The sequence below is a fragment of the Cololabis saira genome, chromosome 5, assembly GCF_033807715.1.
Source record: "Cololabis saira isolate AMF1-May2022 chromosome 5, fColSai1.1, whole genome shotgun sequence".
In the NCBI taxonomy this organism is placed as follows: domain Eukaryota; kingdom Metazoa; phylum Chordata; class Actinopteri; order Beloniformes; family Belonidae; genus Cololabis; species Cololabis saira.
The window spans coordinates 18,759,347-18,776,086 of NC_084591.1; the positions used below are offsets into that span (position 1 = coordinate 18,759,347).

General features: G+C 40.5%; 1 protein-coding gene across 1 annotated transcript in view; it reads right to left on the reverse strand.

The window, feature by feature from the left end:
- cmip (c-Maf inducing protein) overlaps positions 1-12,938 on the reverse strand; it is a 74,558-nt gene extending 61,620 nt beyond the window's left edge. Inside the window, exons 1-2 of the mRNA XM_061721129.1 lie at positions 12,874-12,938; positions 10,929-11,308 (exon numbers count right to left, since the gene is read on the reverse strand). Coding sequence (XP_061577113.1) covers positions 10,929-11,273 — 345 coding nt within the window. The 5' untranslated portion in view covers positions 11,274-11,308; positions 12,874-12,938. The remainder of the gene's footprint in view (positions 1-10,928; positions 11,309-12,873) is intronic.
- Between the last annotated feature and the right edge of the window lie 3,802 nt (positions 12,939-16,740).

Genomic DNA, 16,740 nt, shown 5'->3' on the forward strand with positions numbered 1-16,740 from the left:
GCAGACTGCAGCTTCTGCTTTCAACGGCAGATTTTTGTTACTAAACACAGTTGATGTATGTTCTTGGAAAGAAAACTGGACTCAATGGCTCCAACCTCAAAGGCCATGTTTACACATAGCCGGGTATTTACAAAAATGGATATTTCCCCCTCTACGTTTTGAAAAATACCATCATTTACATCAGATCGTTTTCAAAATCTACACGAACCCGCATACATATGCTGTTAATGGGTGCTATGAACATGCCAGACCTACAGGGGGCAGTGTAACGAGAAGCATAAAGTCATGCTAGCCAATCGGAATCCTGGTAAAAAACATCAACAAATAACACGGGTAACTTCCAGTTACTTCCAACAGGTCGCACACATGACGCTGGTGACGTTTCTGTCACATAATGTGACGTGCTGAAGCCTAAATGTCCCTTTTTCCTCTGTTTACAAGCAAACGTGAAGATGGAGTTTTTGAAAATCTCCACTTTGGCCGGAGTTTTCAGAAATGATCGCTACGTGTAAATGGGGTCTAAGAAAACCAGAAATCAGCCGAGCAAAATGCAATTAGTACACCTGAAGTACCAGGCGCGTAGCCAGTAATGGGCCTGGGTGTCACTCACCCACCCACATCACTCCCAAACAACTTTGATCAAAATACATGTTTCACATAAACATATTCTAAAAAATTAGATGGGAAAAGGTATAAATATAAACGTGATTTGATGTTGACTTGTATTCAGTTTTAATCAGTAGAAAAAAAATAAAGGCTGAACTTTTCCGCTCAACCTGCGGTACCCCTCCATTTATCTGCAATTGATGAACCACCTTCACAGCCAAGTTTGGGTTTACAGTAGGTTAATCCCTGGTTTTTCGCGGGGGTTACATTCCAAAAAGAACCTGTGATAGGTGAAATCTGCAAAGTAGCAACCTTTTTTTTTTACAATTATTATACAAGGCCTTAATTTGCGGAGATCAGCCCCACGCGACCCGATTAATTGGATTTGAACGGGAGAAAATGAAAAATGATTATGAAAAAAAATACAATAAGTACAGTAGGTCAAATTGTGACTCGCTGCTCTGATGCTGCTGCATCCTGACTCGCTCCGTAGCGTCTTTTTCTTCTAAAGCCTGCGGTGCAGTTGTGTTTTTTCCAGAGAAGAACATAGTTATGGGTCATTGTTGTCGCTCTTTTTTCTTCTGGGCAAAAAGATTCTTCTAAACTTACATGCCACCATGGATTATATCTGAGAACTGTAATGAACGATTCATCAAAGGGTCCCGTTCTTGAGCTGCTCGCTGAAGCTCATTGGTCGTTCTCAGCACTGTTGCTAAGCGACCAACGTTATTGACACAGGAAGTGAAGAAGCGGGGAGACTGTTTAGCCAATCAGAATGCAGAACATGATGCTCAATGCAAATCCGTGAAGCAGCGAGACGGTGAAAAGTGAACCACGTTATAGCGAAGGATTACTGTATTTCCAAGCCCAGTCAAGAATGGAAAATCAAGATGCTTGTCATCAAAGTGGTACGGACAGTTTTCTTGGTTGGAATACAGTTTAAAGAAGGACGCGATCGATTTTCTGTAAAATGTGCAGACATTTCCCCAGCGGAGCTGACGGCCCACTTGCGAGAGAGGGTTTTGTGGACTGGAAGCACCGGTGTCAGCCATGTGAAAAGCACCAGGCGACCGAGCCCCACTCCGTTTCACTGGACACATTTCAAAGCTACAGGGCCAACCAAACTGCAAGCAGGGGAAATGTCTTAAATCAAATGAACCGTGATGCCATGAACTGTTCATTTATTGAGAGGAATCGGGATCATCTAAAAGTCATTTTGGATATCGTTTTGTTTTGGCAAGACATCCAATACGTGGACCAGTGTTGTGCATGAACGAGTTCAAATGAACGCCGTCATTGAACACGTTCATTTCTATGAGAATGTTGAACTGAACGCAACATATTTGCAAATAAAGAACTTGAACGTGAACTTGTTCAGATCTGCAGATACCAACTGGAATTTGAACTGTTCAGATTATGTGAGTTTCAGCTTCACTGTTTAGGTCCAATTATTACGGAATACATTTCACCAGCGGTGAATTTAAAATACTCAACGAGACGAAGACTTCATACTACATTACCCACAATGCAGCGCACACACTAGCATAACAACAGGCACCAGCTTCATGGCAACGGCGGCCCGTTGCAGTCTTTACGTGACCAGTGAAAAGAGAGATGTTGCAGACGCAGCGTCAGATGATGATCCGCTTATCATTATCTGCAAAATTTTACACATCGTCTCCCAAAGAGTCAGACGGTAAAAATTTAACATTTCTGTGCAAATTATGTCCACCTGCGCTCAGAAAACAAGTCTGAACGCCTGCCACGTCAATTTCACATTTGAAACGTCATGTGGAGTTAAAGCATCTGTCCAGTGTGAGAAAATATCTGCAAGTCCTTGTCAATCAAACAAAGTCATCGGGAAAGACCAAGAAGACCCAACAGTCCCAAACGACCCCAGTCCCACTGCTGCACATTCAGGGGTCTGATTTCCTAGCAACAGGTAGACAAATTGATAATGGACTACAATGTTGGAGATTTACAGCCTCTGAATAAAGTTGAAAAGCCACTAGGACAGTACATGATTGGATACAGTGAACAGTTTTAGGATAGGGGGGCGTTTCATTCGTACTTCTCACCTAAAAATATTGAAATGAACTGAATTTGAACTAGTTCAAAGTGAAAATGGTGACCTATGAACGTGAACTATTCATTTTTGAACTATGTGAACTGAACTTTGAACTAGTTCATGAGAAGTATGAACTTGCACAACACTGACGTAGACACAGGGAAAATGCAGATTACAAAGTAAAATTGACACTGCCTTTAATCTGTTAGTCATTTGTCTGCCTAGGCCACTGTGAAGTACTCCATGAACTCCATGAAAAGAAGCCTGCCATACTAACCCAGTAATTGTTAGATATTCTGGGGACCTGGCTGTCTGAGGTGGAGATGGATAGCAGCTCCACCGCTCTTCCTCTCTGCTCCGAGGGGCCTTTTGTTAGCGAGGCGTGCTACAGGAAGTGCTCTCGCTCTGTCGCTGGCTTCTTCTTACGCAAATGTATGATGTAGGTTAGGTGTTTGACTGCAGCTGCGGTGAGCAGGTCTGTCAGAGGGGAAGAAGAGAGTCACGTCGCTTTCCTGTCTGTGCACCGAGGTCTCCGGCTGATTCCTCCACACGCAACGGAAAATCAATCACATTAACCACTAAACGTGATGCGGATGCAACAGCGAGCTGCATTCAGGATAAGATAATGGTTTGCGTTTTGGTAATGGCCCCTCTTGCTTTAACTGACTGCGTGTGAACTCTCTTGGCAGTCAAAGCGCAGCTACACAAGGCCCTTCTTTCTCTCCGTCATCTCGGTTATTTTCCGAGCGCGGGGATGTTGACGGCTCGCTCTGCCTCCCGGTTGGAAGTCGCCTCTCCGCAGGCACAAACAGGTCAGCATTGTTCTTCTGCCCACGCAGGCCAAGAAATGCAGCAGCTCCGCTCAGGAAACGCATGTTCTCGCTTCGCCCTCAACACAATCCCTCTTCCTCATATTTCAGCCTCGGACCGAGCCGAGAGTGTGTGACGACTTGCAGACACACGGTCGCTGCACACGAGAATATGGGGATAAATCAGCCGCATGACTCGTATCAAAACAAAGCCAGTGGCACCAGTGCCGTGGTTTTAGTTTCCTGCCATAAAAACAAAGCGCCGAGCTTCACTACCGTTAGCCGTAAAGAGTGAGGTACACGTTACTGTTTTAAGCAGGAATGAAAACATGCTGAGTCGACGTAGCAGCTGCTTTTGGTTTTGAAAGAAGTAGCTTTTCTTCAGCCCATGAAGCTACAAGAGAAGCGGATGTAAAAATGACAAAGGAAACATCCACCTGCAGTCAGAACAGCCCCCTCCTGGTTTTTAGCTGCGTATTCCTCCATTGATTACTAATATTCTTCTCTTAATTTCTGTAATCTTTACAGGCCTCAACAAGAAATCAATCAGGCAGCTGCAGCTGATCCAGAACGCTGCCGCCAGAGTCCTTACAAACACCAGGATTACATATTACACCGGTCATGAAATTGCTACACTGGCTTCCAGTGAGTCAAAGGATTGAGTTTAAAATCTTACTGCTACAAAGCCTACAACAGTCTACAAAGCACTGAATGGTCTTGGACCAAAATACATGCTGGATCTGTTAGTTCCCTATGAAGCTCCCAGACCCCTGAGGTTCATCTGGATCTGGTTTGTTGTGGTTCCCAAGAACCAGAACCAAGCAAGGTGAGGCAGCGTTCAGTTATTCTGCTCCTCACCGGTGGAACAAACTTCCTGTAGACCTGAGGTCTGCTCCAACTGTCAGCTCCTTTAAATCAGGCCTAAAAACATTACTGTTTACTCAAGCGTACTCTTAAATTAAATACTTACCTGCTGTACTCTACTGCCCTTACTTTTTAACAACTTGTGCTTTTAATTTTTTTTACCTCTTTTCTTGTCATTTTATTTCATTTTATTTGTTATTTAAGCATATTCTTAAATGAAATACTTATGATTTTTGAAAACCACGCAAAATTATGGATAAGCCCTGAATGCAGGCATTGTGACGTAGAATTGTCAAATTGGTTTGATTCACCGCACGAATCGGCACAGATTACTTTTGTAATACTGTATTTGACCCGGTCTTTGTACATTTTGACCGTATAGAAACATAATTCTCGTCAGTTGTGTGTAAGAATGAGATGTACCTGCTGTACTCTACTGCCCTTACTTTTTAACAACTTGTGCTTTTTATTATTTTACCTCTTTTCTTATCATTTTATTTGTATTTAATGTTTAATTGTGTCTTGCTGTTTTTAATGTTGATGTAAAGAACTTTGAATTACCTTGTGTTAAATTGTGCCTTGCCTATTAGAAACTAAACTTTAAAAAGGTTAGAGACCGAAGGGATTTCCTTTCCACTTCATCCATTAATCGTAGGTTATTTCATGTCCTTTGTTTACCTCTAAGGGGTTATGAGTGGTAGGACTGGTGAACCCACCGAGTTCCAGAGAAAAAGAAAAGAGCATTTTCAGAATCAGCTGAAGATCTGGGACCAGGGGACTCATTTATTTCAATCCTGTATGTTTGTGCATGTCTCTTTTCAGCCATTTAACCTCTTTTCTTACATGCTGTTGATCACTTTCACCTCCCGGATTGCAGGACGTTAATGAACGTGCTTTGCCTAGAAAGCAGCTGAGAGGGTGACGCGCTTCTTGGCTGCATGCTTTCCAGAGATGCGGGGAGGCCTCTTGCTTAATTAGCGTTGCTACAGAGAGGGTTTCCCAGACGGCCCTCAGAGCCGCTGTTGACGGGCCAAAGTTCGAAGGCTGCCACTGCAACTGCGATCAATAAAGCCAGCGATAGCTAACAGAGTCCACAGCACAGAACAAACACACAACGAGGAAGTGGGATTGCAGCTACACACCGCTTACTTTTATTGTCAATTTATCTTTTGCGATGTCTTTAGAAGTCTAGTTTTGTCTCTTCAACAGTCTGTTGCACAAAGATACGGAGTGTAACGTCGAGGACGGCTACATAAACCAAGAAACGTTCACACATGAGGGGATTCAACTAAATGAAAACACTTGTTTAATCTACACGAGCCATACGCACAATTCAACATTTCCTGACCAGTTTGACCCGGATCTGCTCCAGGAAAAAAAAAACATTTAAACCATAAAAGAGAGGTTTTAGGTGTTTATCACTGGCTATCAAGAAGATGTAGCAACAGAGGTCATGAAGGGGTCAATTTTAAGGCGGGGCATCATGTTGTAGTTTGGATCCCTAAACCTAACCAAGCAGAGACCCAAAACAAATGTGGACATTAGGGGTGTAACAATATTTCATGCCACAAAATTTCGCGATACCAAAACGTCACAATACGTGTCGTGGAGGTGACAAACTGTATCGCGATATTGGGTTACTAAGCACTACAGATAAACTGACTAGTGTAATTATAGTCCCTGATTTACATCAGAATATAAAGAATATATTTATAAAAGAATGAACCCTGAATTACCAAAATAACCTTCTTAACAAAAATAAATCTCTTCTTACACTTATAAGGTGAGCATGAATCAATCTTTTTGCTAATGTAAAATTGTATGTATTTATTTACTTTTATTTATTTATTTAATTTTAGTCGTTAAATTTCTGGAAAAGAAAAAAGTCAAATCATACATGAGAGAAACTATTCAGTATGAAACTGAAGATGCATAATGCAAACCTGACATTTACTTTTAGTTCAGTTTGTGGAAAATGGTTGGCCTGGCTTTCTCTTTAAAACTTAAACAGTTATAAAGCATTACAAACTGTAACAATAGGGCAAATGCACAGCATTGTTTTGTATTTTGTGTCTCAAATAAAAGACCATTTTTTCCAGTCATATGTTCCTCATCAAGGTTGTTAAAAAAATACTGCTATAATATCGTATCGTTATCGTGACCTCAATATCGTGTATCGTACCATATCGTGAGATTGGTGTATCGTTACACCCCTAGTGGACATCAAGATCAAAGCAATGGTATATATTGAAAGAAAAAGGTCTCGTCCCAGAGTATGTTTTGTGATGATTTCACAAACTCCAGTGGTTCAACGTCTATATGTTCAAAACTGTTCATACTAGTTGGTAGTTTGAGTTTCCACTCCTCAGACGACTTACTGCTTCTGTTCAGCTCTAAGGTGTAAACTTTCAGGTTTTCTGAGGTTTGGACGTGTCTTTGAATCGGGGAAGACTGAGTTTCAGGTGTTTAACAATCCGGAATGAAGCTGTGAAAACACTTCAAATACTTTGAAGAATCCATCGCAATGAAGATGTGACTAATTGCATCTGTTTGTGTCATCAGCTCAAGCACAATGCGTTTGTCTATGAATGAGTTACATGGTAATCAGATTACACTTTATGGCATATTAATGCAGGAAGACAGTCACTTCCAAAGGGTTCACATACTTTTTCTTGCCAATGCTGGTGTCCACATATGGCGCTTTTCCACCAGTACCTACTCAGCCTGACTCGCCTCCACTCGGTTTGGTTCTTTCCCACTAGGGGTCTAACGTGCCGAGTAGATACTTTTTCTGTAACTATTCTGCTGAGGTTCTAAGCGGCTGAGTCGGCTGTATTTGACGTCATCACACTACAGGCCACCGATTGGTCGGGGGGTTGGAGTCAGACGTCTGAGTCAGGATGTGACATCAGTGAAAGAGCGACTCTGACGGCTTCTTGTTCATTTTATTCGACAGGCAATGGCAGAGCAAAAGTCTGTTCTGGTCCAACTCTGAGGTGCAGATGTTCATAAACCTGGTGGCTGAGGAGAGAATTAAAAAGGGATCTAGACGGGCGATAAAGAACGACAAGATCCACCAGGAGCTCTGTCACTTCATAGCTGCTCGCGGCCAGCTGACTTTTCAGCAGCGCAGAAACAAACTAAAAAAAATTAAAAAGCATCGCCACTTGAAGCTTCTCTCACTCATTTTTTAACTTGATATCGAACAGAAGCCACAGACCAAGCAGCACATTTATCATCTCCTCCATGTTCTACATCTTTAGTGTTGTCTTCTTCGTTTAGATCACACAATCAAATACGTCACAGCAGCTTCACTCCAGCCTCCTACTTCTGCTCCAGGTGCTGAATTGTTATGGAAAAGAAACCAGGCCGAGTTGAGATGAGTAGAGCCGAGTAGGTGCTGGTGGAAAAGCGCCAATACAGTAGTTGATGTGAGGCGTAGTGCGCAGTCGCACTGCACACAGATTTAAAGCACATAGAAGCAGCGTCATGGATCTCTGCCGTTAGCAGATATCCAGTTACGTTACTTGGACAATAGTGGTATATTATATAAATATCCAATCTTTTTTTCCTCCCGACGTTTGCCATTTGCATTAACCATTTCCATGGTGCTATTTAAAAACACGTAAACAAACACTGATGGGAGCTCCACAAATGAGGAAAAGGCGATCAGATCTACAGAGACTAGAAATCTTCTCATCAGAAAATACCACATGTTTAGCTTCTTCTTCAAGCAAATGTACACAAACAGTCAACATGTAGTCAACGCAGCACAAATATAAATCCATCTGGTTCTATATAAAACCCAAAGGCCTCTGAACGAGCAAACCCTGCTGAGGTGGGGTTTCCCCTCAGCTCCATCCACAAGTCTTTTCTGCACTAACAACAACAGTCTCTAGGACATGTGGGTGCGATAGGCATCCGTCCAAAAAGCCTCGAACCAAGTGTGTTGATAAAACAATGTGCCTGGATTTACGCAAAATGTCATGGGTGTGAACCCGAGCAGGAGACCAAGTAAAGGCTTTTCCAGGAATGATTCTGCTGAGTTACTAGCAATTACAGCTGATAACAACAGACAAGTGCCTTGTTGTGGTTAATGAGAACACCGTCTCTTTCCTCCACTCTTTTAAAAGGTGGAGTAGTTAATAACACAGCAAGGATCTTGTCCAACCACACAGGGGACATGCTTCTGCAGATGTCCAGCCGTGTCTTCACCTGCTGCAGCAGCTGATGGGGGGGCTACCATCGTCCACAGCTCGTGTGATTGGAGGATGTTACACCACCAGTGCACCCTCGGCCTCCGTTCTGCACCATTTCCCCCTGACAGGCAGGAAGCAACACAAACCCGGGCAGGTTGCTGCAGCACAGACCTGCTGGGGTCACGTGACACACCTAGCGGGGCCTTCAGCTCGTGGGACGTTTTTCTTTGTCCAGAATTGAAAGGAACCAGGAGCACTGGAGGCCCCCAGGGGCCAGCTGATGACCGGACTTCCACAGCGGATTGGGTGAGGACGTGCTGCTCGGGGATGGGGGTGTTTGGGAGGGGGGGGGGCACAGATTTGTATTTGTGTTTTATTTTAAAGGAAAAGAACCAGGGACAGTACATATTAACAATAACATTTTCATGTAAATATGCTAGATTATAGCCAGTGGCTAATTTGCATCTTTAGTCCCTGGAGCAGGTTGATGTAAGAGACAAGGTTCCAGACACAAATACATTACATACAGTCCAAGAAATGATGACACACAGCAGTAAAATACACTAATAAATACCCAATAGAAGAAAATACAAGCAAATACACTAAGATATAAGATAAAACATACAATACACTAAGATGTAATATGAGTGCAGACTTGATTCTCTAGAAGCCATGTTCTTAACATTTACAAATTAAAAAAAATATTATAAATCTAAAATAATAAATAAATATAGAACACTAATATAAATTATCTTCATATTAAACTGTCTAAATTATGCAACTTTCCTCCTGCAGCTGTCCTCAATCGTGAGTGACCACATTTATTTTCTTCTCTTCTTTGTTCATTTTCTTTGTTTTGTTCGTTCGTTTCGTTTTCTTCTTATTAGTATCTTTTTGTTTCCGAAGTCTGCCTTTTGTTTAAAAGGATAAGCAAAATAAGCCATGAGGCTTCAGCCTATACCTTTTTGGTCAAAAAAGAAATGTGTACATATATATAATATATATATTTATACCTGTGTGTATACATATACAGTGTGTATATGCAAACATCTTAAAATGTAAATGACCAAAACAAAATAAACTAAACTAAACTTCTTAAGTGTTTAATGAAGGAGGTGAGGGTGGCTGTGTCTCGTATGACATTTGGTCCTGTGTTCCATGTATGAGATGCTCGGTATGAAAACGCTGACTCCACAAAAGCACTTTTTCTGAATGGGACAATACAGTCACCTCTAGATCCTGCTCTGGTTAACCTGTTCATGTTTTTATTTGTATTTAATTATATTGTCCCAGCTCAAAAGTTCATATTTCTTCAAGATTCCACGATGGTGGTACGTGTTGGACTTTTTATCTAGAATTTTCAAAGAATTCAATTCAATTTTATTAATATACCGTCTATTACAACAGAAGTTGTCTCTAGGATATTTCCAGAGACCCAGGCCCGTTTACACGTAGCAAAAACTGTGGTGTTTTCATGTGTTTTGGCCGTTCGTTTACACGAAAACGAAGCTCCAAAGTCACCAAAAACGATCATTTCTGCAAACTCCGGCCAAGGTGGAGATTTGCAAAAACTCCATCTTCACGTTTGCTTGTAAACAGAGGGAAATGGACATTTAGGCTTCAGAACGTCACATTATGCGACAGAAACGTCACCAGCGTCATGTGTGCGACCTGTGTTTACAATTTGTTTGGCCACCGTCAATATTTTCTTGTATTTTACCTGTTTTATATTCTAAGGTCACACTTAAAAGTAACTCTACTTCTCTGTCACTCCAAACGAAAGACTCTCGTTCATCTTGGAAGTAACTGGAAGTTACTCGTGTCATTTGTTGATGTTTTTTTCCAGGATTCCGATTGGCTGGCATGACTTTATGTTTCTCGTTACACTGCCCCCTGTAGGTTTGGCTGCTCATAGCACCTTAACAGCGTATTTATGCGGGTTCGTGTAAATGATGGTATTTTTCAAAAAATAGAGGGGGAAATATCCGTTTTTATAAATATTCGGCTGTGTGTAAACATGGCCCCAGAACATGAACCCCCGAGCAATTATTACATAAACAATGGCAGGTAAAAACTCCCCTAGTGGGAGAAAAACTTTAAGCTTAAGGAAAACTCCTTCTTTACGAGGAAAGAAACCTGGACCAGGACCTGGATCATAAGGGGGGGGGGGGGGGGGGGGGGCTCACTGCCAGATCAAGGACAGGGAGTCAAAGCAGCAGCAGCACTCTGCTCTCTTTCTTGTTAAGTGCGTCAATAGACTTGTGCGTAATCACAGCAGCGCGCCCAGACAAGAAAAGACAAACAGTAAAGCCGTCTGTGGAATGTGAAAGTCGGCCTTTTTTTTTTATATAGTAACACACACACACACACACACACACTCACCGTGGCCGAGGTCAGGCTGCCGTCCGTGAGCGCGAGGTGGTGCGGCTCCCAGCGGCGCAGGAACTTGGCGGTGAGCAGCTTGCTGAGGAAGGTGCGCGGGTGCTTGAGGACGCACACCTGGATGTCGCCCTCGTGCAGCAGCTTGTAGCGCATGCCGCTGCCGCCGCAGGGGTGCAGCAGCGGCAGGGCGCGCCTGCTGCACGGCCCCCCCGCGGGGGCCGCCGGCCGGCCCCCCACCTCAGACATCTCCCCCAGCAGGGGCTTGCTCTCCTCGCACGGGTAGAACTGGTTGTTGTTGTGCAGCTCGCCCCCCCCGCCGCCTCCTCCACCGCCGCTGAAGTCCATGTCTCGGTAATAATCCAAACAGTGATCCAGGGTTCCTACACATTTTTCAAGGACAAATTCAAGCACTTTTCAAACACTTTCAAGGGTCATTTTCAGAATCTTCAAGCACCTTATCGCTGGGGTAAAATATCTACAGGAATATATATACACTCAAAATTATTTTTTCCGCTTTTTATCACAATTATGTACATTGTATCATGCTGTAAACATTTAGTTATGTTTCATCCTACTGATTATCAGGGTTCCTACGGGTGCTTGAAATCTTTGAAAGTGCTTGTATTTCAATGTTGTGTTTTCAAGGCCTGAAAAGTGCTTGAATTTTAGTTTAAGTGCTTGAAGGTGCTTGAAATTATAACTCTGTCTTTCAAAAAAGACAGAGTGTATAGTTTAGTTATTACAAGGAGAAATAAAATCCAGGGTTCCTACACCTTTTTCAAGGACAAATTCAAGCACTTTTCAAGAACTTTCAAGGGTCATTTTCAAAATCTTCAAGCACCTTATCGCTGGGGTAAAATATCTACAGGAATATATATATACTTATTTTTTCCCGCTTTTTATCACAATGATGCACATTGTATCGTGCTGTAAACATGTAGTTATGTTTCCTCTTACTGATTTTATTTCTCCTTGTAATAACTAAACTATACAGTCTGATCCAAATTTTGTGAAAGAGTTATAATTTCAAGCACTTAAACTAAAATTCAAGCACTTTTTAGGGTTTGAAGACACAACATTGAAATTCAAGCACTTTCAAGGATTTCAAGCCCCCGTAGGAACCCTGAGTTATAATTTCAAGCACTTTCAAGGATTTCAAGCCCCTGTAGGAACCCTGAGTTATAATTTCAAGCACTTTCAAGGATTTCAAGCCCCTGTAGGAACCCTGGATTTTATTTCTCCTTGTAATAACTAAACTATAAACTCTGATCCCAATTTTTGTGAAAGACACAGTTATAATTTCAAGCACTTAAACTAAAATTCAAGCACTTTCCAGGCCTTGAAGACACAACATTGAAATTCAAGCACTTTCAAGGATTTCAAGCACCCGTAGGAACCCTGGATTTTATTTCTCCTTGTAATAACTAAACTATAAACTCTGATCCCAATTTTGTGAAAGACACAGAGTTATAATTTCAAGCACCTAAACTAAAATTCAAGCAGTTTCAAGGATTTCAAGCCCCCGTAGGAACCCTGAGTTATAATTTCAAGCACTTTCAAGGATTTCAAGCCCCTGTAGGAACCCAGAGAATTATAATTTCAAGCACTTTCAAGCACTTAAACTAAAATTCAAGCACTTTCAAGGATTTCAAGCCCCCGTAGGAACCCTGGATTTCATTTCTCCTTGTAATAAACTCTGATCCCAATTTTGTGAAAGACACAGAGTTATAATTTCAAGCACTTAAACTAAAATTCAAGCACTTTCCAGACCTTGAAGACACAACATTGAAATTCAAGCACTTTCAAGGATTTCAAGGAACCCTGAGAGTTATAATTTCAAGCACTTAAACTAAAATGCAAGCACTTTTGGGGCCTTGAAGACCCAACATTGAGATCCCAGGCGTTTCCAGGGCTGCAGCCCCCACTATAACCTGCACCCACTTACCTTCTCCCTTCCTTCCTTCCTCTGCAGCTACAGCTCGACCTCCGTCTCTCCGTCTCTGCGGCTCCAGACGCGGCCAGACGCTCCGCGGATCAGCCCAGGCGTGGGGGGGTCGTTGCTATGACTCGCCGTGAAGGAGAATAATAATCCACCATTTTCCCCAGGAATCGTGTCCCCGGTGCGGGTCTCTCTCTCCCCCTCCCAGCAGCAGCAGCAGCGGTCTCAGCGCGGCGAGGCCACGGCCTGATCCTGGTCCATTATGATCCCAGACGCAGTAAAATCCACGGGCGGCTCGGGCGGGGGGTCCAGGGGGGGCCAACCGGGCGGCGGGTTTACGCTCCTTTCGGGGCTTTTACAGGGGCCATTACGGGCTCAGTGGTAACTGTTTCCTTGTTAACTCGCTCTCTCTTCCCTTGTCTCGGTATAATAGACCGAAGCCACCAGTCGTCTCCGGCAGCGGCAGCGCCGATTGGCCGCGGCTCGTTCATGTGACACCGGACTGACGTCAATGGGGAGGCGAGCGGATGAGCAAGGGTGTCTTTGTGGTGGAGTGTCCGCCGAGGGCGCACGATGCACGCTGCTGCACGCTGATCCACGCTGATCCACGCTGCTGCCCCGGCCCGTCCTCCTGCTCCTCCTCCCTCAGTGCTGGGGACACAAAAATGCAGGAATCCGCCCTCGGTCACTGGGACGCATCATTTTCCAGGGAAGCGGTGTGACGTTTCCCATCGCAATAATAATCTGACTAGTACACATCTGCAGAACGGCATTAATATTATTATTATTATTATTATTATTATTATTATTATTATTATTATTATTATTATTATTATTATTATTATTATTATTATTATTATTATTATTATTATTATCATTATTATCATCATCATCATCATCATCATCATCATTATTATTATTATTATCATCATTATTATCATCATCATCATCATCATCATTATTATTATTATTATTATTATCGTCATTATTATTATTATTATTATGGTTGTTGTTATTATTATTAATATTAGCATTATTGGTATTATTATCATGATTATTATTGTTATTATTATTATCAGTAGTAGTAGTAGTAGTATTATCATTATTATTATTATTATTATTATTATTATTATTATTATTATTATTATTATTATTATTATTATTATTATTATTATTATTATTATTATTATCAGTAGTAGTAGTAGTAGTAGTAGTATTAGTAGTAGTGGTGGTAGTAGTAGTATCATTAGTATTATTATTATCAGTATAATCAGTTTTATTATTATTATTCTTATTATCATGATTATTATTATTATTATTATTATTATTATTATTATGGTTGTTGTTATTATTATTAATATTAGCATTATTGGTATTATTATCATGATTATTATTATTATTGTTATTATTATTATCAGTAGTAGTAGTAGTAGTAGTATGATCATTATTATCATTATTAATATTATTATTATTATTATTATTATTATTATTATTATTATTATTATTATCAGTAGTAGTAGTAGTAGTAGTAGTAGTAGTAGTAGTAGTAGTAGTGGTGGTAGTAGTAGTACCATTAGTATTATTATTATCAGTATAATCAGTTTTATTATTATTATTATTATTATTATTATTATTATTATCATGATTATTATTATTATTATTATTATTATTATTATTATTATTATTATTATTATTATTATTATTATTGTTATTATTATTATCAGTAGTAGTAGTAGTGGTAGTAGTAGTATCATTAGTATTATTATCAGTATTATTAGTATTATTATTATTATGATTATTATTATTATTATCAGTAGTATTAGTATTATTGTTAGTAGTAGTATTAGTATTTTTATTAGTATTAGTATTAGTAGTATTGAGTACCATATGTTTATGGACCGTTTGCATTCATTCATCATTCATTTTTAATCATATGAATTATTTATTAGCAAAGCCAACCAAATACAGGAGCACGACAGCCCCTTTAATCTTCACATAATAAAGGGAGTAGGCCCATATTTTGGAAAAACAACCATTTTCATGATCATTGCCACAAGAATATTGCATTTACCATTTAGGAATTACATCCATTTCTAGAAGGTTTATTTTAAATTCAAAATGGGTTAAAAGTATTAGGACAATGGAATGAAAGGAAGCTAATTGGCCCCAATACTGCCAAATGAACAGATGCAGAGGTGAGCTCAACAACATAAAAAGGTCTAGAGGGCCATGGAAGCCAAATAAAGTAAATGATTAGAAAAATTTAAAGAAAAACGAAAACCATCACAACATCAATAGAAGTGAATAATGACCTATAAGTGCATCACCTTCATGAAGGTGCATCACTAAAGCCAGAAAAGAATGTTTGGGATAACCTCTAAAAAAAATGCTCTGAAATCATATTGTGAGGATAAATGAGACTTAGATGATCTTGTATCAGAATGATGGGAAGGGAAACATCTGGGGGAGGAAAGGAGCAGCGTATCATGTGTCACACATGGAGGAGGCAGTGTTATGGTATGGGTATGTATGGATGGAACAGGCTGGTAAATATAGATGAATTGACTGCTAATATGCAGTGAGATCTAATATGAGGCGTATAGGACTACACTCTCTGCTCTGCTCCTTTTAGAAGGCAAAGAACCTGAATATTCCTTGATGTCTGAGTCAGTCGTCTGACCTCAGCCTTACAGAGCAGCTTTTCAGTCATCAAAGACTAAACAGGAGGCAGAGAAGCTAAGAGATAAACAGCAACTGAAGGAGCCTGCAGTGAAGACCTGGCAACGCATCTCCAGGGAGGAAATGCAGAATCTAACTAGAAATGATTCTCAAGTATTGAAATAGTGGTTTTATTGCCAATATGCAGACTTTGTCCAAATATGTTGGAGCTATTGAAAATGGAGATCCTTTGCTTATGTGAGCAGTAATACCCAAAATGTCTGGATTGTTTTATTTCAAATCCTTTCTTGTGGTGTACAGAGGAAAAATCCTTTAAAAAAAAAAACTGTCATAAGTCCAGATTTCACTGTATTGTACGGAAGAGTATTAGGACCAGGCAGGAGAAAAATAAAAATAATATTTTAGAGGAGGAAGAAAAAAGTCGAAATGTTGAGAATAATGTTGTAGTACAATTTCGAGAAAAAAGTCAAAATGTCGAGGAAAAAGTTGAAAGGTCGGGAAAAAAGTCGGAATATCGAGAATAATGTTGAAGTACAACTTCGAGAAAAAAATCAAAATGTTGAGAAAATACTCTTCCGTATTTAAACCTAAAAAAAAAAAGGAATTGATATTATTTTATTTTTATTTTCCCCGTCAAAGGTCCAAAGGTCTTATAGGCCATGAATGCACAAGTGCACGATAGAGAAAAACCTCAGCATCTCCACTTACCTGTGGAACATCGCCTTTACAGGCCACAGGCTAATCACTGCCATCAGAAATTAAATCCATCAGAGTTTAACATATTCATCACCAAAACTAAAACCTGGTGAAAGAAAAATCTAAACTGTACTCATCTGTAAATAGTGTGTATATTTGTGTGGGAGAGTGAGTGAGGGAAGGTTTTATATCATGTAAATGCAATATTGCATTATTGTATTATTGAGTTGTATGGTCTTTTTAATTTACGTGTATGAATTTTATATTGTACTGCAATGTTGTGGAAGAGCCCAACTGGGGACTGGAGTTGAGAATTAGCACTAGCTATAAACTTTACATGCATCACATCAGCTGCAAGCTTGTATCTATGTTTGACTGCATTGTCCCTGTCAAATAAATAAATAAATACAATTACAGTTAGTAGCAGGGGTTTCTGAAAACACACAGGAACGGCGTGAAGGTGTATCCGGGGCTTTTCTCCAGCCTATACGGGACAGG